The 25,161-nt window shown below is 38.9% G+C and overlaps 1 protein-coding gene across 3 annotated transcripts in view; it reads right to left on the bottom strand.

Moving 5' to 3' along the window:
• atr (ATR serine/threonine kinase) overlaps positions 1 to 25,161 on the bottom strand; it is a 59,402-nt gene that overhangs the window by 24,229 nt on the left and 10,012 nt on the right. For all 3 annotated transcript variants that reach the window (XR_010004731.1, XM_008106206.3, XM_062976636.1), the window contains exons 6-23: positions 24,213 to 24,401; positions 23,565 to 23,764; positions 22,016 to 22,168; positions 20,341 to 20,536; positions 18,682 to 18,941; positions 17,423 to 17,613; positions 17,238 to 17,338; positions 16,848 to 17,019; positions 14,855 to 15,025; positions 12,987 to 13,181; positions 12,245 to 12,430; positions 10,861 to 10,953; positions 10,226 to 10,356; positions 9,893 to 10,036; positions 8,783 to 8,876; positions 7,240 to 7,365; positions 4,938 to 5,144; positions 4,479 to 4,592 (exon numbers count right to left, since the gene is read on the bottom strand). Coding sequence is in view for 2 of the 3 variants with exons in the window: in XM_008106206.3 (XP_008104413.2) it covers positions 4,479 to 4,592; positions 4,938 to 5,144; positions 7,240 to 7,365; positions 8,783 to 8,876; positions 9,893 to 10,036; positions 10,226 to 10,356; positions 10,861 to 10,953; positions 12,245 to 12,430; positions 12,987 to 13,181; positions 14,855 to 15,025; positions 16,848 to 17,019; positions 17,238 to 17,338; positions 17,423 to 17,613; positions 18,682 to 18,941; positions 20,341 to 20,536; positions 22,016 to 22,168; positions 23,565 to 23,764; positions 24,213 to 24,401 (2,923 nt within the window). In the remaining variant the exon portion in view is untranslated. The remainder of the gene's footprint in view (positions 1 to 4,478; positions 4,593 to 4,937; positions 5,145 to 7,239; positions 7,366 to 8,782; positions 8,877 to 9,892; positions 10,037 to 10,225; positions 10,357 to 10,860; positions 10,954 to 12,244; positions 12,431 to 12,986; positions 13,182 to 14,854; positions 15,026 to 16,847; positions 17,020 to 17,237; positions 17,339 to 17,422; positions 17,614 to 18,681; positions 18,942 to 20,340; positions 20,537 to 22,015; positions 22,169 to 23,564; positions 23,765 to 24,212; positions 24,402 to 25,161) is intronic.

A 25,161-nucleotide genomic window follows, 5' to 3' on the forward strand; every position in this document is an offset into this window, starting at 1 on the left:
ATCAACTGGAAACACTGAACAAGAAAATTGATCATCTTTTCAAGGGAATCTCCCTGATTGCGACAAACCCTTCTCCTATAGACATTATAACAACTGTACCAACCAGTTCCACTAACATCAATGAGGAACTAAACGCTCTGGAAGACCATGGAAAAATAAAGCTAGAGGAGCAGAAAGTAGTTAATAGATCAGATTTGGAAGTGGCCAAGGATGGGGATGGGCTAGTATCTGGGAAAGAGGGTCAGGGGAGGGTGGCCTTGAAGGAAATTAATAGAGTCTCCCAAAGGACAAACAACACACTGTCCCCAGAACTGTTTGGACAATCTCGAGATACTTCCTGCAATCTGTTGCGAACCAACAAGGTGGCAGTGGAAGTCTCAGACTCTTTGCTAAATAGAGGCAGATGGTCATCAAAGCGAGCTGTCCATATATCTCTCTCTCAAATTCTTTCTATGAGCCGGTCGGAAGTGAAGATCAAGACCATTGACTGGCTTCGCAGAGACTATCAATCTTGGAACCGCTCCTTATGTCTTCTCATTGGACTGGAGGATAGAATGTTACTGGAAGAACTGTTTTTGTACGGGCCTAAACTCCAACAATGGGGTATCATTCTTAAGAGGGTATTAGTAGACCCAGTGATCCGCCCCCTAGACATTGGACTGACTCGTGAAATACAAGAGTCTCTAATTTCAAGCCATGTCTGTTCTACCCCCCAGCCCTGTCATCAGTCATTAGCTGTGCCTAGTCCCCCTCCCTCATTAGATGATGTTATCATATTAGATGACTCCTCCTCTCTCATACCAGCGGAGATAAGCCTCTCTTTTAAACAATCAAATACACTTGGAGGCCTTTCATCCCAGGATAGCTGACTATCCCCTTCAATTGGCAATCTCAACAAGCCAATCCCTCAGGAGGAGGAGGGTTCTCACGTGGGGGGGCCCATTGAGGTGGTGTGGGGGAGAAGGAAGAACGGTCACCAACAACCCAGGGAGAAGCGCAACAGAGTTATTGCGACCCTGGAGAGGAATAGGTGTGGTAGTCTCCAGGACAGACCCCTCAACCTTAAGGTCCTGCTTCTGAATGCCAGATCCGTCAATGGTAAGACAGCTATCATCCAGGATTTGATCCTGGATGAGGGGGCGGATCTGGCATGTATTACCGAGACTTGGTTGGATGAACCGGGTGGGGTGAATCTCACCCAGCTGTGTCCACCGGGTTTCGGGGTCCATCAGCAGGCCAGGGTGGAGGGGCGGGGAGGTGGAGTTGCGGTGATCTTCCGGCAGTCTATCGCCCTGATCAGATGCACCGTTCCACAATCTATGGGGTTTGAATGTGTCCTGCTGAAGGTGGGAGCCCGAGACAGCTTGGGGATTCTGTTGGTGTACCGTCCACCCCGCGACCCAGCAGTCTCCCTGCGTGAGCTAGCAGAAGTGGTCTCTAATGCGGCCTTGGTCTCCCAACAACTCATAGTTTTGGGAGACTTTAACATCCATGCCGAGACCACATTAACAGGTGCAGCTCAGGATTTCATGGTTGCCATGACGACCATGGGGCTGACTCAAGTTATATCTGGGCCCACACATCAGGCGGGACACACGTTGGACCTGGTTTTTATTGTGGACAGTGGGACAGTCAGAGTGGAAGAGCAAAATATTCTTCCATTGTCATGGTCTGACCATCATCTGATCTGTTTAAGTTTCGCCGTGGCTTCTAACCTCCGCAGAGGTGGTGGACCCATTAAGATGGTCCGCCCCAGGAGGCTGATGGATCCGGATGGACTTCTGAGGTCTCTTGGGGATCTTCCTGTTCTGGAGACTGGCGATCCTGTCGATGTCCTGGCTGATCGTTATAACAGCGAGTTGGCAAGGGCACTTGACACGATCGCTCCCGAACGTCCCCTTTCGCTGCGTAGAGTCACGTCGACTCCTTGGTTCACTGAGGAGCTGGCCGTGATGAAGCGTACGAGGAGGGGACTAGAGTGCATCTGGAGAAAATCTCAGGATGTGTCCGACCAAGCACGGGCTAAAGCCGCTATTAAGGCTTACTCCGTGGCTCTGCGAGCAGCCAGGAAAGCTTTCACGACTGCCCGCATAGCGTCTGCAGCCAATAGGCCATCGGAGTTGTTCCGAGTTGTTGGAGAGCTCCTGCGGCCTCCTGAGGCCCAGGAGCTTCCCGATGACTTGGCAACTCGGTGTAGCGATTTCGCACACCATTTCGCAGGCAAAGTTGCTCAGATACGTCATGAGTTGGACTCCAGCTTGACTGTGGTTTCAGCGGAGGTAACCGAGGCACCTGTCGGTTCCATCTTATGGGATTCTTTCCGGCTTGTTCTTCCTGATGACGTGGAGGGGATTCTTGGGTCTGTGAGGGCGACCACTTGTGCTCTGGATCCTTGTCCCTCTTGGTTGGTTAAACTGGCCAAAGATGGGCTGTTGGAGTGGTTTGTGGCCATAATAAATGCCTCCTTGGGTCAGGGGTCATTTCCATCCTGTTTTAAGCAAGCGGTGGTAAAACCGTTGCTAAAAAAGACCTCGCTAGACCCATTGGTTTGTGACAATTACAGACCAATCTCCAACCTTCCATTTTTGGGCAAGGTTCTGGAGCGGGTGGTTGCCACGCAGCTCCAGGGGTTCCTCGATGACACTGATTTTCTGGACCGCTCGCAGTCGGGCTTCAGGCCTGGGCACAGTACCGAGACGGCTTTGGTCGCCTTGGTGGATGACCTCCGCAGGGAGCTGGACAGGGGGAGTGTGACCCTGCTGGTTCTCCTGGATATCTCAGCGGCTTTCGATACCATCGACCATGGTATCCTTCTGGGGAGGCTCTCCGGGATGGGGCTCGGGGGCACGGTTCTGCTGTGGCTCCAGTCCTTCCTGGAGGGTCGTTCCCAGATGGTGAAGCTGGGGGACACCTGCTCAGACCCCTGGCCATTGACCTGTGGGGTTCCGCAGGGGTCTATTTTATCCCCCATGCTATTTAACATCTACATGAAACCGCTGGGAGAGGTCATCCGGAGTTTTGGAGGGCGTTGCCATCTCTACGCAGATGACACGCAAATCCACTATTCCTTTCCACCTGACTCCAAGGAAGCCCCTCGGATGCTGAACCAGTGCCTGGCCGCTGTGGCGGACTGGATGAGGAGGAACAAGCTGAGGATCAATCCTGACAAGACAGAGGCCCTCCTGGTCAATCGTGCGTCGGATCGGGGTATTGGGTGGCAACCTGTGCTGGACGGGGTTGCACTCCCCCTGAAATCACAGGTCCGCAGTTTGGGGGTCCTCCTGGATTCAGCGTTGACGCTTGAGGCTCAGGTGTCGGCGGTGGCCGGGAGGGCCTTCGCACAACTCAAACTTGTGCGCCAACTGCGACCATACCTCGTGAAGTCTGATTTGACCACGGTGGTCCATGCCCTAGTTACCTCCAGACTGGACTACTGTAATGCACTCTACGTGGGGCTTCCCTTGAAGACGGCCCGGAAATTACAACTGGTCCAACGCTCGGCAGCCAGATTAATAACGGGGGCAAATTACAGGGAGAGATCCACTCCCTTGTTTAAGGAGCTCCACTGGCTGCCGTTCATCTTCCGGTCCCAATTCAAGGTGCAGACCATCATCTATAAAGCCCTGAACGGTTTGGGACCCACCTACCTCCGTGATCGTATCTCCTTCCATAAACCTGCCCGTTCCTTGCGATCATCCGGAGAGGCCCTGTTATCACCATTGCCTATATCCCAGGCTCGCCTTGTAAGTACAAGGGAGAGGGCCTTCTCTGCTGTGGCCCCCCGATTGTGGAACTCACTTCCCACTGAAATAAGGCAAGCTCCCACTCTGTTAGCTTTTAGGAGAGAATTAAAAACATGGCTCTTCCATTGTGCTTTCGGTGAGTAATGTCTGTCATATATCTCCATATTACTCCCCTCCGAACTTCTATCCTCTAGATTACCCCTTCCAAATGTCCCTGCCCATAGTGGAGTACTTCTCTGTCCCTCTCACTCCGGGTTTTATCTTTGTGTTCAAGCGGCCTGCCCTTGATTTATAGTTTTTTTGTTTTTTTTTTGATTTCTTGATGTTCTGTTTATTATTATTTATTGTATTTTAAATGGTGTTATGATATGTTGTTCTTATATTTTATTATGTTGTATTGCTCTGGGCATGGCCCCATGTTAGCCGCCCCGAGTCCCCATTGGGGAGATGGTGGCGGGGTATAAATAAAGTTTTATTATTATTATTATTATTATGATGTACAGAGAAGAGATTAGACAATGCAAGCTGTTCAGTAAAATTAAGTCAACATTTCAACAGGACCGTCACTGAGCAATAAAAGAGTTCAGATAGATGTTACATTCTTCTGTTGTTTTTAATGGTTTGGAATTTAAAATGTGGTTTTTATTGTTTTGATTATTGTTATTTTTAAAAATTTATCATTATGTCACACCTCAAGTACTTTTTCTTGAAGTAGAAAGATTAAGCCAATCCTACCTGAATAGCGTATGAAGCAGAATCTTGAGCCCGAACATTATCAGCATATGCAAGGAATGCTCTTGTCAGCTCCATGAATAATCCGTGGGCAAAATGTGGATCTTCTACACCAGTCTAATAAAATGCAAGTTAAATTCATTAGATCAATTTTGTTACTATTCTCAGCTTTGTTACTATCAAAGCCTAGTGTAATTGGAAAACAGGCATAGAAAGGTTTGACTTCTAAAAAAGACAATAAAGTTTGAAAAGGTGTTCAATCAAAGCATTATCACACTATGACAAGACAGCAGCTTCCCACTTCTCCTTTGTGTGATCAGTCACATGTTGCATAAACATTAGAATGTGGGTGAGACAAAAACATGTGCATTTATATTCCCCTTACTATATAGATTTATATTCTCCGTTTTTTAAAAAGATGAGTCAATATAGCATTAGATACATTATATTAACATTCCTTACCACAAATGTAAGGCCTTTTCCTTGACTGTCACTTGTTGAGAAATCCAACCTGCCTGGATCTATGGCTCCCAGTTCACCTAAACATTCCCCACACAGCAGCCGCGCATGAGAATTCACATCCTGGCAGCCAATCAGAAGTACGGTCACCAGCTGAGAAATAACTGGCTCAACTGTTTCACTATCTGTTGCATACTTTATCAGTTTCTCCTAAGAAAAGAAAATCAGAAAGGATAAGTAAGCATATTTTATATTCCAGTTTTACGATTCATCTCAGCCTTTTGTATAGTGCAGTGTCACAATTAAAATAACAATAAAATAAATTGCAGAAGTGACATGAGCAGATGTCTCTTTGTGCAACAGGACATTTTCCTTCTTTCCTCAGTCTTTCCCCCTTAAGTTCCTGCACCCTCTTTTCCAGAGGATCCCTTAAACACACTTATTTCACTGCTGGAAAGGAGGATTAATTGGATACGGCCCTTTCCACTGAGTTCTTTCCTTTTCTGTGGGTGAGGAGCTTGCCCCTTTTTTCAGTTGTCATCACCAGAGGCGATCCCTCATGGCCAAGTACGATTGTCTTCCAAGGGTAGAGTCTTTGCAATGGGCCTGTAAGTGACTGTAGAGATACCTATTCTGGATCCATGTGGTTTTTCAAAATGAAGACAAATTTCCACATGGAAGATGATCATGACAAGGGTTTGCTTGATGTGCCTTCCACTCTGCACATTTCCATAGCACTGCTATGGAAGCAGAGAACTGCTTCCCAGTTCTCTGTGTTTATTTCGTATTTTTTAAGGTTAGCTTTAAGTCCATTTTTAAATCTCTTTTGTTGTCCACCGACATTCCATTTTCCGTTCTTGAGCTGAGAATAAAGTAACTGCTTTGGGAGATGGTGATTGGGCATTCAGACATGTTCAATTCACATCAGCTCACATCACATTTTTTAAAATGATGGAAATTTAGTTCAACATCTAAGGTTCTCAATTTCTGCCTTATAATGTATCTGATGTTGTGACATGCTGTTTTGGGTTGTCTTGTTTCATCATATTGGTTGCCAAGAACAGAATGCAATATAAAAGGCTGTAATGCTATGGGAGGAGGACACCTAATGATCTGCACTGGGTTTTTTTTGCTGGTAAGTGAGCAAGAAGTGTACTGTGGCTTTGTAGTTGCGCACATGCTTTACTTATAGAAATAAGAGATTTGAGACAGCAGATGATGGAGAACTATGGGAAATAGCCTGAACAGATACAAGGCAGCCTCTGATGTTCATTACTTTCAGTTTCTAAAGAGCTTGGTGCTCTCTAGGACCCCAAAGTGCCACATTTCCTCTGCAGGCTTTGTACATTTTTTGTGGACGGAGTATAATTTAGTTATTCACATATTTCAAATGTTTTGACCATTACTGTTGCAGACAGGGCTTGCATACTCAAACCTGGGCTTCTGATGAACAAAACTGGGAAAATACGTATGTTCCCGAAAGCTTGGAGAGCAGTTGCCACAAAGAAAAGATAGTTCAAGGATGAATAGGCAAGCAGTGTAAGAGGCTCATACATTAGAAAAGTTCTCTCTTATCCATGGCAAATCAGTGTCAATTAAAAAAAAAGTGCAGACTCCAAACACAATGATGGGCATTAGAGGATGTGTGTGGGGAAGTTCCCTATTGTCCACAAATTACCCTGTAATTAAGTGTACATGTGCCATTAAGGTGGAATTAAGAAACAGATACTTTTAAAAGGCAGGGAGAAAGAATGCACCACATACAAATCTGTCTTCTCTCATCAGGCTGACATTGAAACGACAAGCTCACTTACTGCATGATAGGTAACTGAATATCAAATAATTTATCTAGCATGGATCATCTTTCTCAGCAATGCAGAGAAGAGAAAAGGAAGAAAAAAGTCAGCAAAGCACAAGAATAAGGAAACAAGTGCTGTGAATCCTTTTATAAAACAGAAATTCTATCTTTCCTTTCATGTTGAGAGCGCCAGAGTTCTATTCTGATAAAGATCAGCTGGAAGGGGGAAAGGGCTTGCTGGTATCAGAAACACAATACAGATATTTAACACTCTGGAGAAAACATTTTATACATATTTCTTTTTAATTCAAAGGGACGTTGTTAATTCAAAGATTAATTCATGTAGGTTGCTACTAACTGTAAGAGAAAAAATAAGATCAAAAACCAGAGTAGCATTTACTCCTGCTGGGTTACTTCTTGGGACAAAATATATAAATTGAATTAAAACTGCTTTCATTTTCATGAAGGCTACCTTGCATATAAACTCTGAGCTTCAGTTTAACATACTTGATTTTTATATAAAGTTTCCTTGAGGCTGGTGAGAGCATGAATCCGAACATCTACATTCTCATGTTGAATAGCTTTCATGGAAAGCTGCAGCGCTGTCTGCAAGTCGGTGCTTTTGGATGTCTCCTAAGGGGAACAAGAACACACAGAGAATGCATTCTGGGTACTCCAGTTCATTGCTCAATGCACCAAAAGAGCAGATTGTGTAAAGGAAATCTCTCTGCTCCAGAGATGGCTGAATGCTCTTAACTGAACAACTTATGAAACATGATTGTGCCAGAAGAAATCCAATGCATGTTTTCATTCAATATTACTGGTTGAGTGGGGATAATTTACATTATATTTGCAAAGAACCATATCTGTTCTTAGTTCCAAATATATGTACACTATTCCAAGTACCCTGCCAAATACAGTAGAGTCTCACTTATCCAAGCTAAACGGGCCGGCAGAAGCTTGGATAAGTGAATATCTTGGATAATAAGGAGGGATTAAGGAAAAGCCTATTAAACATCAAATTAGGTTATGATTTTACAAATTAAGCACCAAAACATCATGTTATACAAGAAATTTGACAGAAAAAGTAGTTCAATACGCAGTAATGTTATGTTGTAATTACTGTATTTACAAATTTAGCAGCAAAATATCACGATATATTGAAAACATTGACTACAAAAATGGCTTGGATAATCCAGAGGCTTGGATAAGTGAGACTCTACTGTACTTCAAATTGAAGTGTATATCTAATTGATGATACAACATCTTTCCAAATAGTTTATAAAAGCTTTTTATATCAGGGTTAGGTATTAGTAACAACATGTATCTCCTTGCTCTCTGTTATTGCTACAGTTTTTATCCTGCCTTTCCTCCTATGAACTTGGATGTTATGTATACACTTTCCCTTTTATCTTTCAAGCCACCCCATTATGTTAGGGAGACTGAGTAAATGGAATTAACACAATGTTTCCAAATAAGTCCTTTTACAGAAATGTAACTCTGGTTTTCACAATATAATTTATTAATTATACCACAATATGTATTTTCAGCAGCCACGACATTGTACATTGCACAATCCATAAACATAAACTATCATAGACTACTACTAATCCAGGTTTGACTCCGGGGAATGGGGTGAGCTCCTGCTGTTAGCTCCAGCTCCTGCCAACCTAGCAGTTCGAAAACATGCAAATGTGAGTAGATCAATAGGTACCACTCCAGCAGGAAGGCAATGGCACTCAATACAGTCACGCCGGCCACATGACCTTGGAGGTGTCTACGGACAACGCCCGCTCTTTGGCTTAGAAACGGAGATGAGCACCAACCTCCAGTCAGACACGACTAGACTTAATGTCAGGGGAATACCTTTACCTTTACCTATGAAGTATGAAAGAACCAAAATATTTTTCCTATAATTTTATTACAAATCTGAGCATTAATGCTTGCCGCAAGCTTATATACTTTACTAAAAGTCTTACAAAATGTCATACCCAACCATTCATTTTCAACTTCAGTTTTTAAATACATAAAAATAAAATTTAAAAGATACCTTTCTATATTCCTGAAGAACAATTTGAATTTCTTTCAGCTCAGGATGATTTGGTAGAAAATATATTTCATGAAGGAAATCTTGCACCACATCTCTAACCAACAAAAGAAAAACACATTTGCAAACACAGACACATCTTTTTAAAATTAAAATCTCAGTATAGTTTAATAATGGAGAAAAAAAAACAAATGGAAGTGAAATGCACAGAGGATGACATATTCAGAAGCTGGAAAGACTTAAAACTGTGTCCTGAACAGTAATAGTTTCCACTGCAGAAATCCATATTAATTCTGAAATTAGGGAGCACTGTTGCTCTTGCCAGGATTATACAGGATTTATTTCTCATATGAACAACTGAGCAATGTGTTGTTTTTATTTCTTCCTGAAAAAGCTTTTTTAAAATATTATGATGAAACAGAAATTAACTGCTGTGATTGGTCTACACCACATAAACTTCATAGCAAATATTTCCATCATTCTTCAAAGAATGTTTGAAATGATTGCTCATGTGATAGAAAACAAGTGTGTGTGTGGGGGGGAGAGAAATGCAATACAGATATTTAACAGTATTTGGAAACTGTTTACCTAACCTTTTTGTTTAATAAAAATCCTCAGAAAAGTTTACAATACAAAGCACAATAGAAAATAATCTACATAATTTATATTGGTCTGGGGACAAGCAGTCCCCAAGTTACGAACAAGATAGGTTCTGTAGGTTTGTTCTTAAGTTGAGTTTGTAAGTAAGTCAGAACAGGGACATTTTTTAAGTATAACTCCAGCCAAATGCATATATTTTTTAGCTTTCCCTGTATTTGAATTGCTAAATTCAACCAAAATATACCAAGCCGGTAGAAGAAGTAGAACTTTTATTTCAAGCTAGTTTTAACCAAGAAGATTTTCCCCACATCCTTCTAACATTATAGTAGTTTATGTAGAATTTTTTTGTACTAACCAAATTATATTTTAAGCCCATGGCTGCTTATTCTGATTTTTTTTTAAAAAAAAAACAGCTATTTAAAGGTTATTGCTATGTACATTGCTATTTATTGTCTGAAAAACAGTAGAAAAAGTCCATAAACCATTAATATAATATAGTTCATATTATAATACCTGTTTTCAACTATAAGAAAATGGAAAACTGCTGCTGTTTCTTTTGGCTGAAGATGTATGAGGGGCAACAGAGCCACTATCACATGACTGAGAAGGGAGCCAAGATGAATCTGGTCCAAGCATCGGACAAAGCAGTCCCAAGATCTAAATAATGGAACAGAAAAAACCCCCACATAATTTATCATATGCTACATCAGAACATGATACACATCCATCTTGAAATTAATCACAAAATGACTGTACCAGAATAATTTAATTTTAATTTTGGAACTGTGTAGATTCATTAGACAACCCCATACAGCACAGAAATGTGATGACAAATCATTTTCTTACTTGCAGCACAGCTCCGGGAAATCATCTTTGTATCTCAGTCCAGTCCTGAGTGTTGTCATCATCTTCACTCTTACAGCACTTATGTGTTTTGGACCCATAAGAGTCATTAAAGCCATCAAACTATTTAAGGCCTAAAATGGAAAAACCATGAACTGCTTGAAACATCCATCAAGTTGAATAGCAGAGCTATTATGGTTAACAGATTTTTATGGGTAACAAATCTGTGCTGGAAACTATTTCTATATGGCTCTTAAAAATTAACACTTTTTTAATAGTAGGTATTATTCCTGTGTTAAATGGCTATCACTAAAAATTGTGTCACCAGCATGAAATGTTCAGAAAGCTCTGCTCTAGAAAATTTCTAAAAGCTGAAAAAGATAAATATTTATACATTCAAAGTCCACATTGACAGAAAATCTAAGTAAAAAGGGACTTATGCTGATTTTTGGGGCTTATATCTTTTTGGTATTAACTAGGATAGTCTTACATTTCAACTTTCAGTGTCACAAAGTTTCTGACACTAGACTAATTGTTTAGTGCCACCCATCCTGATTTATAGCAGAAGACAGAAAGAAAAAAGCCTGAAAAGCAAAAGCTCAGAATGCTTCAGTGTCTCTGACAGAAGGTTGACTCACCATTTTTTTATCTTCAATCCCAACACTAGAGCTCAATAACTGCATATTGAAGAAGGCCAAAATGCCCAGCAATCTTGGTTGTAGATAATCAGCCTAAGTATTTATTTAAAAGAATAATATTCTGAGACTCTCTGGTAATACTGTCAATATTCCAATGTGCATTCAGCTTCTACTAACAGAAAACAGTTTAAGATAAAACATTCATCTCCACCTCATTTAGGCAATGGGAAGGGTGGCAAACACCGGATATGGGGGGCACTTCAATCTATAAGTACAATATTTGTAGCATTTACTCTGGAAAAAGTAAGGTTTTGCTGAATTGTTGATCTATTCTCTATTAACTCCTTTGAATCACAGTAAGATTGCTTTTAAAAATCCTCCATTTTATAAGCATAATCTGCTCAAGAAATGTGAAAACATTAATAAAAATCACTTTTTACCACAATACATAGGAAAGATAAGCAAAGTGTGGCCACCAGCACTACCTATCAAATTTTAATTTTTTTTAAAAGACAAAAAACCTTTTGCACACCAATGCCATTTAGGAGCTGTGAATTGCATTTTCACCACGAGAGGAAGGTTTGAGGTACTTCTGGAAGTGAACAGGAAGCACCCAGTGATAATTTCTTCATTCAGAATAATAACAATAACAACAATAATAATATATTTCATTTGTTACCCATTTCTCCTAATAGCTCAAGGCGGGGTAAAACAAAGTCAAAACATATCAACATAAATTACCTACCATAAAATACATATATCAAAACAAACCATTATTTTAAAAACACACACACCCCAAACACAGGGTACAAAGATCAATATATAATGGCAAAAGAATGCAATAAAAAGGTCTCTCCCAGGACTAAAATGTTCCAGAAGGTCTCGAAACATGGCAAAAATGTCCCCCCACTGTAACAGACATTTATTTTGGCAAAATAAAGTATTGTTTTAACTTTAACTTTGAATTTGTTGTAATGATTTTAACTGGTAATTTTAAATACTATTTATATTTAATCCTGTTTTAATGTTTGTCTATTTGTATATTTTAAATGGCTATGCTGATGCTTTTATGGTAAGCCACTTAGAGTCCCCTGCGGGGGAGATAAAGTGGGCTATAAATATAATCATAATAATTTTGCAAGGATGCAACCCTCCAAAATCTTCTTGTTGACTCATGTAGTCCCTTATCATCTCAAAGTTGCTCCCCCTCAACTTCGATATATAGGTATAAGGAAAAACCTGTCACCTATACAGAGAAGAGGCACAATTGGTAGCTAATTCATTCCATTGATTTTCTTCATGAAATTGATAAAAACGATTTCTCAACAAGCCACTTGCTCTCTCTAAATGGTACAAAGGAAACTGTGATCTTACTCATACTTACCATTCGCTCAGAAGATGTGATGTCTTTGGGTCCTTGATATGGGTCATCATTAGAAGCAAAAGAAGCCAGAATTGATAAGCCATTGAAAACCTGTTGATAGTGTTCTCCCAAACGCAACAATAATTCATTATGCAATCCTTGATAGTCTTGTCTCAGCAAACTTCCCAATTCTATCTCTGTTTCATTCTATGAATAGAATCAGTGGGGAAAATTTTTAATTTGCAATATACACACATATTATATAGATGCACAACACAGAGAGACTGCAGGAGAGCAAGAGTGGGCAATTCTTTAGATATTGTTGGACTCCAATCCCATTGTTCCCAATGCTGAGAGATCATGGTAGCTGTAGCTCAACATCTGGAGAATGCTATAAGCTGGTCAACCAACAGAAGAACTCTGCAACCCATGTTAAACATTAATTGGAACAGAGTAACAACAAACCATTAATCCATCAAATGAGAATATTCTAGTGTTCCAGAAGAAAATCAGTTTCCAACAGCAGTCAGTAATTTTTTTCATTTTCAGTCAAACAACTTGTGGATTCTTTGGGGGCCTGAATGTTACGCTTGTCTTTCAGATTAAGGGAGAACACAACATTATAGGTGCACCTAAAAGATTCAATATGCTTATAAATGAATGGTTATCTTTGAAAATATCATGTTACTTATTTGTATTTTAATACAACTCACAACTCAAGCAATCTCACCGACCCAGCATTATGCACAATGCTCAAAATTACCTTGAGATAGTGAAGTGCTCGCTCCAGCTCATCTTTGCTACAGAAGCAGACTAAATGAGAGAAGATATATTTGAAGTTGTTGATGAGAATTTCTCTGCGATTTACATTTAGCTGTTTTGCTATTGTTCGGATCAGCACAGAAGCTGCAGGACTAGCCTTGGCAGCAAGGTCAGGCAAAAGAACTTGGAGAATCCTCTGGCAAAATAAAGATATTTTTTGAACAGCAACTTTTTCAATTCATTGCAGTAAAATACACTTAAAAGTGAGGCTATTCCTTGTAATGAACAAAAGCAGGCTTTAACCTAGGCATGGGCAAACTTCGGCCTTCCAGGTGTTTTTGGACTTCAACTCCCACAAATTCTTAACAGCTGGTAGTCTGTTAGGAATTGTGGGAGTTGAAGTCCAAAACACCTGGAGGGCCAAAGTTTTCCCATGCCTGCTCTAATCTAATCTTCCCTTAACCTGGCAACCTCCAATATATTGTACAGCAATTTGCATCATCTAGAGACACAAGCTCAATGACCATGCTAGTTGGTAATTATAGGAGCTGTAGTCTGGCACATCTGAAGAATACTAGTCTAAGAAAAAAGTGCTCTAAGGTTTTGGTCACAAAAAAGTACACTCTAATTCAGATAACTACTTTTCAAAACCAGAAAAAACTATGAAGAGCCAGCCTTTAAACTGCCTTACAGTCAATAAGTTTTATTAGTCTATTTAGCCTCCCCACTAAAAAGTCACCCAACAAATCTAGACTATTTCTTTCTTTCTGAAACATTTCCTTAGCTTTGCTGACATGTGGGGACTCATGAATGGGAAACTTCTATGACCCTCAGTCATCATCAGTAGACCTGCTCAGATTTGTGAAAGTAGGATCGTGGCTTCCTTGTCTGAGAACAATCTACTTGCGATGTGGTCTTTTTTTCTTTCTGTTTTTCACTTAAATAAGCATTATTGTTTTTCCTACTGAGCAACATCTCTCATAACTTTCCTCCAGGAAATTTCAAATGAGTTGATGTTCCATAAAATCCTATGTGATTTGGAGTCTCTATCAGTAGCAACACTACAGTCAACAAAGCATCTTACTCCACAGAGGACAAATAAATATGTTACCGAGGTAAGTATCTTAGTTTACTTTGCTTCATTCCTTTGCTGCAAACACATTTCTCTCTAATTTTAGAAATAACCGAAGGCTAGGTGCTTCATGTAACACAGCATAGCATGTTTGGAGTAGAAAAATGCTTAGGTCTTTTCAATTTTTTAAAAAAATCATCCTTCTCACCTGAATGCAAATGAGTATAATATGTGAATATGTTTTATGTTAAATTTTCCACTCCCTGTATTATATAGCTTGATTTTTTTACTTTAAAAATTGGTTTTACATGAAATGTTATGTAAAAAATCCAATTACTTATTCAGCTGATGGCTGAAAGTTTCAAATCACAAAACATCTTTTAATGTCAGATGAAAGAAGGCTTTCTAGATAAATCTGGAAGAAGGTTGAAAGACCAGCTTGTCAGGGAAAGAGGCCTCAAGGGAAAGTCAGGCCATACCCACACTGCCATATAAAAACCAGATTATCTGCTTTGAACTGGATTATATGGCAGTGTAAACTGATAAAATCCTGTTCAAAGTAGATAATGTGGGTTATGTACTTTGAAAATCTGAATTATATGGCAGTGTAGAAGAGGCCTCAGTCCTCCTCTTAGATTTCTTTTCTCATTGAGACCAACAGGTATAACAACCCAACAGATCTTAAGAAATCAACAATTTAGAAACGTAAAGCTTTGTTAATCAAGAATTATTTGTTGTAAACTCAAAGACATGGAAATACTTGTTGTTACTCTGAAATAATAGTATTGCAAACTTACATTGAGAAAACGATTGAGGTCTGGAAAATCAAAAACATTGGCAATTTCAGATAACATGTCCAGAGCTGCCTCCCTTTGATGAGCAATCTCTTGTTTCTGCATTTCACTGCTTTGGTATGGTGTGTTAGAAATCATTGCCAACTGACTGGAGTGTAGGGATTCCACTAAAAACTAAGGATTGATAAATACATTTCACTGTCATTAAAAAGCAGACTCCAAAAGAAAGGAAGGAAGGGAAAAAATGGTATTTGCCTTCTGGATTGCAGGAAAGGAGACCCCTACAAATCATCATCATCATTATTATTATTATTATTATTATTATTATTATTATTATTATTATTATCATCATCATCATTTATACTCCACTTTCTCTCTCCATAAGGAGTTATATTGCATTACCCCCCAGTCAGGCAGGAGTCCATACCAATCAAAACCTAAACTAATCTCCTCTTGGACTCCTCTTCATTCTGCCACATTATAGCACCAAAAAAAAAAAAAAGAGTGAGAGTACTATTCTAATTTGAAGGAACCCCAAAATCAACTAGAAAGGGAAACAAATCCCCAAATTCATGATCTCAAAAGTTAAGTTCAGGGTTGTCTTTTAGCTTAAAAAAGGGCAACCTAGTTCATCTGGATTATAACCAGGGACAATTTTACCCTAATAGACTAAAATTCTACATGGCAACTTCATTATCATCCACAGATTGATTGGCACCTGCTGTTTTTGTCACAGTCGTTATTGTTTTCAGACAGCTGTTTTATTAAACACATTTTTATCATAAAATCCCACATAAAGAGAAAGTTACCCCCCAAAACCCCCCCCAAAATATAAAGTAACTAAACTACAAAACTTAATAAAAATTACACTAACAGATTACAATAAGGTTTTTAAGATCAATTCAGGGGGTGCTGTGGTTTTAACTTTGAATATGAATTGAATATGTTTGAATGGATTTTAACTGTGAATTTTAATACTGTTTGTATTTAATTCTGTTTTAATGTTTGTATAATTTAAATTGTGTGCTAATGCTTTTTTGAGTTCCTTCCAGGAGAGATAAAGTGGGGCATAAATAAATACAACAACAACAATAACAACATTACAATACAAACAAAAAAGAAGGGGAAAAGACGACTTCCAACTTATGGTTATAACTGATCACTAAATATATTCCCCTCAGTATATAATACAAACATGCCCATACTGATTCTTCAAACTTGCTACTCTTTGAATCATAGAACTATAGAATTGGAAGAGACCTCGTGGGACATTCAGTCCAACCCCTTGCCAAGAAGCAGGAAAATTGTATTCAAAGCACCCCTGACAGATGGCCATCTAGCTTCTGTTTAAAAGCCCCCAAAGAAGGAGCCTCCACCAAACTTCAGGGCAGAGAGTTCCACTGCTGAAAAGCCTTCAAAGTTAGGAAGTTCTTCCTAATGTTCAGGTGGAATCTCCTTAGGAATCGCTTCATATTCTAGGAGTGATAATTTTTTAAAATGGAAAATAGTGCCCTGTTCACCACAAAGCATTTATTTTTTATGAGTCTTTATGTTAATTTGATTAATTTACTGGTGAGTAGTGGGCAAGCAGGCCAACTAAAACCACAACTGCCAGCTGTTATCAACTCACCCATCATTACTCAAGACTGCAAGAAATTTTAGGAGAGTAAGTAGGAGGAATACAGTGAAAGACAAATAGCATGTGATTTCCAGGAGCAACACAGTTCAGAGGAAGCCAACAATTCTTATGTTTCTAGTTACAAAACACAATGAATTCTGTAGCTCAGGACTGCTGTCTTAGAAAGAGATGGAACAGGTAGATGAGCTGCAGAATTAACAAAGCTAATGAAGAATACCAGGCTTTTATTACCAGAAAAATCTAAATAAATGTCACTTTAAGTTGCAAAAGAGGGAGACAAAAGTCTTTATTAAAGAGACATTTCGGAGACCCACAACACCCTAATAATCAAGGCCCAATGTTGTCAGTTCTTCTTACCTGACAGATGGGTTTCTTGTATTGACTGAAAAAGGCCTGCAGCTTCAAAGACTTGGACGCAGCCAGACCTCTGATTTCTGTATGAGCCGCTCCAGCTACAGAAGCCGACTTGGACAGTAAGCAATGCAGCAAGTGCAAGAGTGCAAAGGGTACCAAATCCCCTTTTGCTGCCCTTATGGGGGGAAAAAGGACCAGACATTATCAGAATTAGTATTACATCACAAGACAATTTATGCAAATGACAGAATATGAAAATTTCCTCCACTCTATATCCCATTTAGTCTATTCAGCAATTACACTTCCATTGTCTTAACTCCACAATTCGGAATTTTGCATGAAAAGCTCCAGAAGCTGACTTACAGAAGCCGGAATGTACTATTAGCAACATACCTCCCAATATCCCCCGTTGTGAGAATCAGCGTATCTTTCAGATCATTATTTCTTGATATTTTAGCATTTGTATAGGCCTCTTTCATTCTGGAAACAAGTAGCTGAAACAAAAAAAAGCAACTATTGTATTCATGTTCCAAAACAGCACTTTTTAAAACAGATTTCAAGATAGCTAAGTAATTCACCTCTTTAATGAATCCTTCCTCAGAGCCGGAAGAATCCAATATGTACTTGATGCGGGCACTAAAAGCCACTCTTACATCTCTGTCTGGATCTTCCATTAGCTTTAAGAAAGCCTCAACAACAGCTTTCACATTTAGCCCATCTTTTTTGAAGTCCAGATGTTTGCAAAACAGGGGAATGTTCTCTATTAAAACTGGAAGAGAAGATTCAACAGCAATATATTCAAAACTGTTGGAGCACGATCAATATCTATATGAAACAGTGCAACACTATATTTATAAAACTGAAACATCTTTCTTTACACTTCAGGCTCATTTCACATTACTCGGGTATAGACAAATAATATCCAGTGGGCATCCATTAGTTGCCCAGCTAGATTTAGAAGGACAAAACTGATGGCTTTTTATTCAGAAAAAGGACAGTTATAATGTACAGGGAAGCAACATGCATTTTCCCTCACAATGAATTATGGAAAAGGATCGAAGGAACCCTGAAGCCCCAATAGCTAGTCAGTACTTTCTGACGATTCTTTTTTTTTTCTTTCCTTTTTTGAATTTTCCCCCCAAACAGTTAGGCATAGCTACAAAAATACAATTAGAGAAAAACAAAATAGTTTCATCATGACAGTAACATTTTCTCTATGAAATCCTAAAGATGCTAGTCTTATTGAAAAGTTCAAATTTATTAACTCTACAATATATCATTCAAAAAATATCTCTGGACAAAATTATGTATTTCCTCACATAAAACAACACTGGCTACATAAAATAAAACATTTATGCCATATGGAATCTATGTAGCTGGCATGAGCATACTTTGGCCTCCCAGGTGTTTTGGACTTCAACTCCTCCAATGCTTAACAGCCTACTAGCTGTTAGGAATTGTACGAGTTGAAGTCCAAAACATCTGGAGGGCCAAAGTTTGCCCTTGCTTGCTGTGTAGGAATCAAACCATTACAAGTTTTGATCCAGAAGAACGAACACAGTTATAAGCAGCAAACTCTACATAAACATTGGTCCAATGCCTCAAAGAATAATCCCTATTCCATTCCTATTATTATTATTATTATTATTTACTTATTTATTTAAGGCATGATCATGCTCACAGGCCACAAAAAGGTGAAAGCTTAGAGTTGGGGACTTATCCTGAAAGAAAGCACAGTTGGCTGGAACACGGAACATCAACACTCAGCACTGTAGCATTTTGTTATAGGTCCCACTTGATATGTAAAAAAACCCACCAATATAGGTTTAAGACTTACCAAGTTTCACTGTACTTGCTATGTTGTCTTCAAGTAGATATAAAAATGGCTTAAACACATCAGCCTTCACTGCACGCATTTCCTCACCAGAAGAAGTCACTGTAAGACTGTTACAGAGGACGCCATTACTTTTGGGCTGCATGTCAGGTTGAATCACGTCAGGCCTTAAATTCAAGTTGCCAGAAAGACAGCAAGCCAAGTTTCCAATGATACCAGCATAAGCTTTCTGGACTAGCAGAGATTCATCCCTTATGTTGTTTCTGAAATTTTTTTAAAAAAACAAACAACTTAGTGGCTTAAGTTTTCTGCAGTTACAGTACTTTTCTGTTCCTGGTTTGAAAGTGTTATTTCCTATTTAATAGTGTAGTAATTACTATGAAAGTAGTTGTTGTACTTCATAAACTTTTTGTGGCTGCCATAAACTATGTTGAATTGGTTGAGACTCTACGAGATATTCATTGAAAAACTATAGTAAAATGTGCTGCAAGATGTCCCACAAAAATAAAGTTTTTGCAGTTTAATAAACTTTTTCCATATTTTTTTTTCTGATAGAACCAATTAGGAAATCACATTTCTAACCCAGGAACAAAAAATGTGTTACATGGTGTAATAGGCAGCTATCATTAACTGCAGTTTTTGAAAAAAGAGACCCTATATCTCTCCTTTATTCAGTGATATGGAGGAAAGAATTAAAGAGGCTGCATGTGAAAAAGAAAAAGCGATGTGATAGCAATCTTCAAATATTGGAAGCATAGTAATGCAGAAGACAAAGCAAAGTATTTCTCTTCTATTCCAGAGGATAAGACCAAATCCAATAGATTTAAAGCACCAGAAAGAAAATTCTAACTAAACGTTTAATCATCTCATGATAGTCATAGTTGTTCAATAATAGACTGGACTATCTTGGGAAATAGTGAACTGTGGGTTCCTAAATGGAGATCGTTGGTTCCTTCCAACTCTATTGTTCTATGAGCCCAAATGGATATAGAAATAGTGTCTATCCTGGCTGCTTAAGGCAGGATTTGGTAGTACACACCAGGCCAGTACGTACCGCCTGATGTAGCACTTTCAAATATACAATTAATTTGGGTCTTGCTGCATTTTTAAATATCTCCCTAATGTATTCATGTTAAGCAAAACTCTTGGATTTTATATGTTTTAACTCTTCATATTTGACCCAGAACATTCCTTCTCCAACTTTCAAACCATGAACAACTTCAGATATTATCTCCCCCATGCAATACAAACTAAGGACAAATGTTAAGTTAAATTACATTTACTGGACTTCCCTGTCCTTCCCACATTGCTGTAAGAAATTGGTGAAAAAAGGGACCCTATCTCTCAGATAACGCATGCCAAATAATCCAGCATGAGAGAAGCAATGGAAGACAGGCTAGATATTCTGGCAGAAGGTAGTGTAAGACCAGTAAGTGACATATATGATTTTCAACAGACATTTTAGTATAAACCGAACCCAAATGTTTCAGTAAGCCTAACAGAGAGCTAAGATCCAATTAGTTGCTCCCTTGTACTTCAGAACCAGAAACACGTAAGAGATAACCAATACTGAAATATTTATTTTACAAATTTCTGACATTTACTACTGCTAAATACTCTTCTCTATACAAAATTTGCTTATAATACTCGAGTACTACATACAGGAGAGGTGCCAGCAGAGTGGTGCAGGATTTTACACCTGACTGGTGGAGCAGGATAGGAAATCCTCTAACACAGTTTGCTCTGATAACTTCATGGGGACTTTGCAGGGAATGCTGATAAATATGATTTCTCCACTTGAGATGTCTTTTTGGAATTAAAGAAAGAAGAAATAGACAATCCGACTGAGTCTCAGGAGCTAAAGGGAAATATACATAAAGACCATACTGTTAATAGTTTATAATGCTTTGGGTGCATCTATTCTGTAGAATGAATGCAGTTCGATCACACTTTAATGGCCATGGCTCAAGCCTATGGAATCCTGGGAGTAGTTGTTTTATAAGATCTTTGGCCTCCCTTGTCAAAGAGTCCTTATGCTTCACAAAACTACCAAGATTCCATAGCATTGATAAATGGCTGTTCAAGTTGTGTCAAACTGCATTACTTCCACAGTGCAGAAACACCCTTTAGTGACACCTACACATACAAACCACACCTTAGTTCAGGAGCACTACCAACATTTTAAACATAACATCTTGTATTGGTTTTACTGTAAGCCGCTTTGAAGCTCTTTTTTAGAGAGAAAAATCAGGATAAGGTAATAATAATATCTATAATAATTTTTACTAAATGGCTATTTATGCTGAACATCCTATACCAGTGTATGTAGTTCAAAGATTTTATTTAAACCATATTGAAGTTGGGAAATATAATTTTTAAAAGAGAGAAAATGAGTTATATAAATAGCCACAGATGGCCTTGCTCTGGCAACATTATGTTTGGATAATTGCACAGTCACTGGACCGCCTTTGAAGAATGTTTGGAAAATTTTGTTGGTCAAAAATACAATAAAAAATGATTGGAATGGGAGAATGGAAAGGCCACACTAGTTTTGAAAACAACTCCAAGAGACTTCAGCAGATTTTGAGGCATAACTTTAAGTGCAGATTCTAACTTTTAAGTCAATAAACATCTCTGTTCTTATGCATAAACCTCAGATGTGCTCTCTTCAATTCCTCATCTTTACACAAATTTTTTTTGGGAAACTGCAAGTCATTCTGGTGTGAGAGAATTGGCCGCCTGCAAGGACATTGTCCAGGGGATGCCCAGATGTTTTTTTTTTATGTTTTCACCATCCTTGTGGGAGGGTTCTCTCATGTTCCTGCACGAAGCTGGAGCTGATAGAGGGAGCTCACCTCCCCAGGTTGGATTCGAACTGGCAACCTTCAGGTCAGCAACCCAACCTTCAAGTCACCAGTCCTGCCGGCACAAGGGTTTAACCCACTGTGCCACAGTGGGCTCCATCTTTACAAATAAAGTATGTAATGACACCAGATCATAGTTTGGAAAAGCTAATTTTGAACTATAACTCCCAGAATTCCCTAGCCAATAGTGGCTATGTTAGCTAGAGGATTCTGGGTGTTGTGGCAAAACAGTTAACTTTTGTATATGAGGTTTAACATTTCTTAGTGCAAGGTGAAGACCTGTTACAAGTATAGCATTTATTATAGTTTAGTTTATCCAAAGCATATTGCAGACATTACTCTTTAAAAATACTTTTATTTTAATTGGGAGTGTTTTGGGCACTTTGAGAACGTCCAGACTGAAAAGTGGAATAGAAGGATTCACAATTTCAATTTCATTTCAATAAAAACAAAATAAAATTCAATTTACTTACAAATATGGTTTTTACAATGTTGGCTTAAAGCCAAAAGATCCAAATTAAGAGCAGGCAGTTTGAACGAAGGGTCATCAGAAAGGCTATAAACCCATGGCAGAGAGAGCAATCCAATTATGTTTTCAATCATCTCATCATTAAACTGGATGTTTGCTTTATGAGGAAAACACACATTTGCAACAATTTAATTCAGATAGCTTAAATATTCAGTAAACTGTTTGCTGACGAAATAGCAATACCAAGCCACTTTAAATTGTATTGCAATGCCTTTAATGTTAGCCACTTTGAGTTTCCTTAAGGAGAGAAAAAGCAGGATATAAATAAACATAGTAATAATAATAATAATAATAATAATAATTATCCCAGGCAACAGCAGAATTGACGAGAAGCAATTGGAAAAGCTGACATGATACGAGGATTTAAAGGTCGAACTGCACAGACTCTGGCACAAGCAAGTAAAGGTGGTGATCGGCACACTGGGTCACACAAAGATCTTGGTCAGCACTTAAATAATCAGCGCAGAGAAAATTACCATCTATTAGCTGCAAAAGGCCACCCTTTTCAGGTCTGCATGCATTACTTATAAATACATCACATCGTCCTAGACCAGTGGTTCTCAACCTGTAGGTCCACAGATGTTTGGCTTTTGACTCCCAAAAATCCCTAAAGCTGGTAAACTGGCTGGTATTTATGGGAATTGTAGGACAAAACACCTGGGGATCCACAGATTGAGAACCACTGTTCTAGACACTTGGGAAGTGTCTGATGTGTGATCCAATACAAAAGCCAGCATATTGATCTTGTTTGCTGTGTATTAATCTTGTTGTGTATCTAATAATAACGAAAACATAATAATTCAACCCTTTCAAAACTAGATTCTAGGATTTTTAGACTACTGTTCTGGAGTTTCTAAAAAGAGCATTTTAATGTGTTTTTAAAACATTTTGATCTTTTTATTGTTTTAATTGGTTTCTATTTATTCATTGCCTGAAGAGCCCTTATGCGTTGAGAGGCAACACAGAAATACTATCAATAAATAAGGTCGAGGAAGTTCTTTGCTAAAGCTCTTGGACAACAGTTATTTGTCAGCAACAGACAGTGATGAATTAGATAATCAGACATGTTTCCAAATGAAGGATTCCTCAGGTTAGCAATTAGAATGCCTTGTGCAGCTGTTCTGGTTTTCCTTCTTAATATTTTATTTCCAGTAACAGCAAAAGACCCACCACTGATGGTGGTGACATCTGGACTTTCTGTACAATTCTGTGGACAAGTCATGGCAATTGCAAAATAAAACCTAGAAGCACCCTAGAAGTCCAATTAAAGGTTACTGTGAAATGCTAAAGAATGATGTATCAGGAAGGCTCAATGTAAACACACCTTTTATTTATTAATTGTTAGCAACCAGGAACACTTTAAAGTGCATGTGCTAACTTAATTATTTCATTTATTGATTTTTTTTCTGCTTTCCTCCTAAACATAGATGTGAAGGCACTTACAACAAGTTTAAAACAAGACAGAGCGAATTGCTGGTATTTTAACATCTCACCTTGCATATAAAGCAAAGCATCTGTTATTTTCACGACTCTTTGAATTACTGGTTCAAGTTCAATTATGCCTGCAGCAGGATCTAACAACTTCCAACAAACTTTCACTCCTCTCAAAAGCAATTCTGAAGAAATCCAGATTAACCGGACACGCTGTCCTGATTCCGAAGGACAAACAGTATTATTTTGTTTGTTTCCTGTGCTGTGAGGGAAAAAAACAAGAAATAATCTGGTCACTGAAATGGCTTGATCTTCAGTTCAATACAACCATTTTTTCACATGTGAAATAGAGACGGACCATTTCTCGGGTCAGAAAACAATCCTGACACAATCCGGCTCATTTTGCAGCATAACACAAGCATCTCCAAAACTCTGTCACCAAACTACTTATTCAACAATACATTAATCCTACTTCTAGAGCTGGATATTAAAAAAGGAGGAAGATCCATCTCCAAAAATGCTTTATTTTCCGACTTGGTGTGTTGTTGCCATTCCAATTTCGTCTTTTTCTTAAAAAAACAAAACCAAAAAAAAAAAAAAAACCCAGTGACTGTAACAATGGCATGTGGACATTAACAAAAGTAATTTCACATATATCCTGCCCATTTCCATAGGTTCAGTACAAAATGGAAACTTTGGGGTTCTTTTACCTGCTGAATTCTGGCACGGAGTGGACTGTGCACAGAGCAGCCAGCTGAAATATCAAAGCAATTCCTTCAACAGTTTGCAGAACTTCCTGTGGCAGAATGTCTTGTTCCAGAAGTAACACCAGAGATTCTGCTTTCTTGTTTATTGAATTCCACACCACACTCTTCGCTATCATGTTCACAGGACTGGGGCTAAAAATTGATATACCATTTTAGAAAGTTAAACCCTTTAAAAAAATGTAACGGTGCAAGTCAAACTCTGTGGTCAGTATCCTACAAAAATAACTGTTCACAAGAGCCCACAACCTTCTCAAAAGCAGACTTACAGTCTAAGTGTGCATGTTTGGAGGCATTTAGGGGTCCATCTACACCAGGCACGTGCGAACTGCGACCCTTCAGGTGTTTTGGACGTCAACTCACTCCCACAATTCCTAAGAGCTGGTGGCTGTCAGGAATTGTGGGAGTTGAAGTCCACCTGGAGGGCCAAAGTTTGCCTATGCCTGATCTACACTGTAAAATGGAAGTTGTAGTTTGATGAGACATCAACACTATTTAGCAGAGAAGGCTGAAGACCTTATAAAACTACAACTCATAGCATAGCCATGGTAGTTAAAATGGTTTCAAACCACATTAATTGTGCAGTGTAGATGCATCCTAAGATATTGTTATGTAGACAGAAGAGTGATAATAGAAATGAGAGATCCCATTCTAAAAGGGGGCCGGGCTGTGGCGCAGGCTGTTGAGCAGCTGCAATAAATCACTCTGACCATGAGGTCATGAGTTCGAGGCCAGCCCGTGGCAGGGTGAGTATCCGTCAATTAAAAATAAAAAATAGCCCCTGCTCGTTGCTGACCTAGCAACCCGAAAGATAGTTGCATCTATCAAGTAGGAAATAAGGTACCACTTATAAAAGTGGGGAGGCAAGTTTAACTAATTTACGACCTGGAATGAG

The sequence above is a fragment of the Anolis carolinensis genome, chromosome 3 (assembly GCF_035594765.1).
Source record: "Anolis carolinensis isolate JA03-04 chromosome 3, rAnoCar3.1.pri, whole genome shotgun sequence".
Classification (NCBI taxonomy): Eukaryota; Metazoa; Chordata; class Lepidosauria; order Squamata; family Dactyloidae; genus Anolis; species Anolis carolinensis.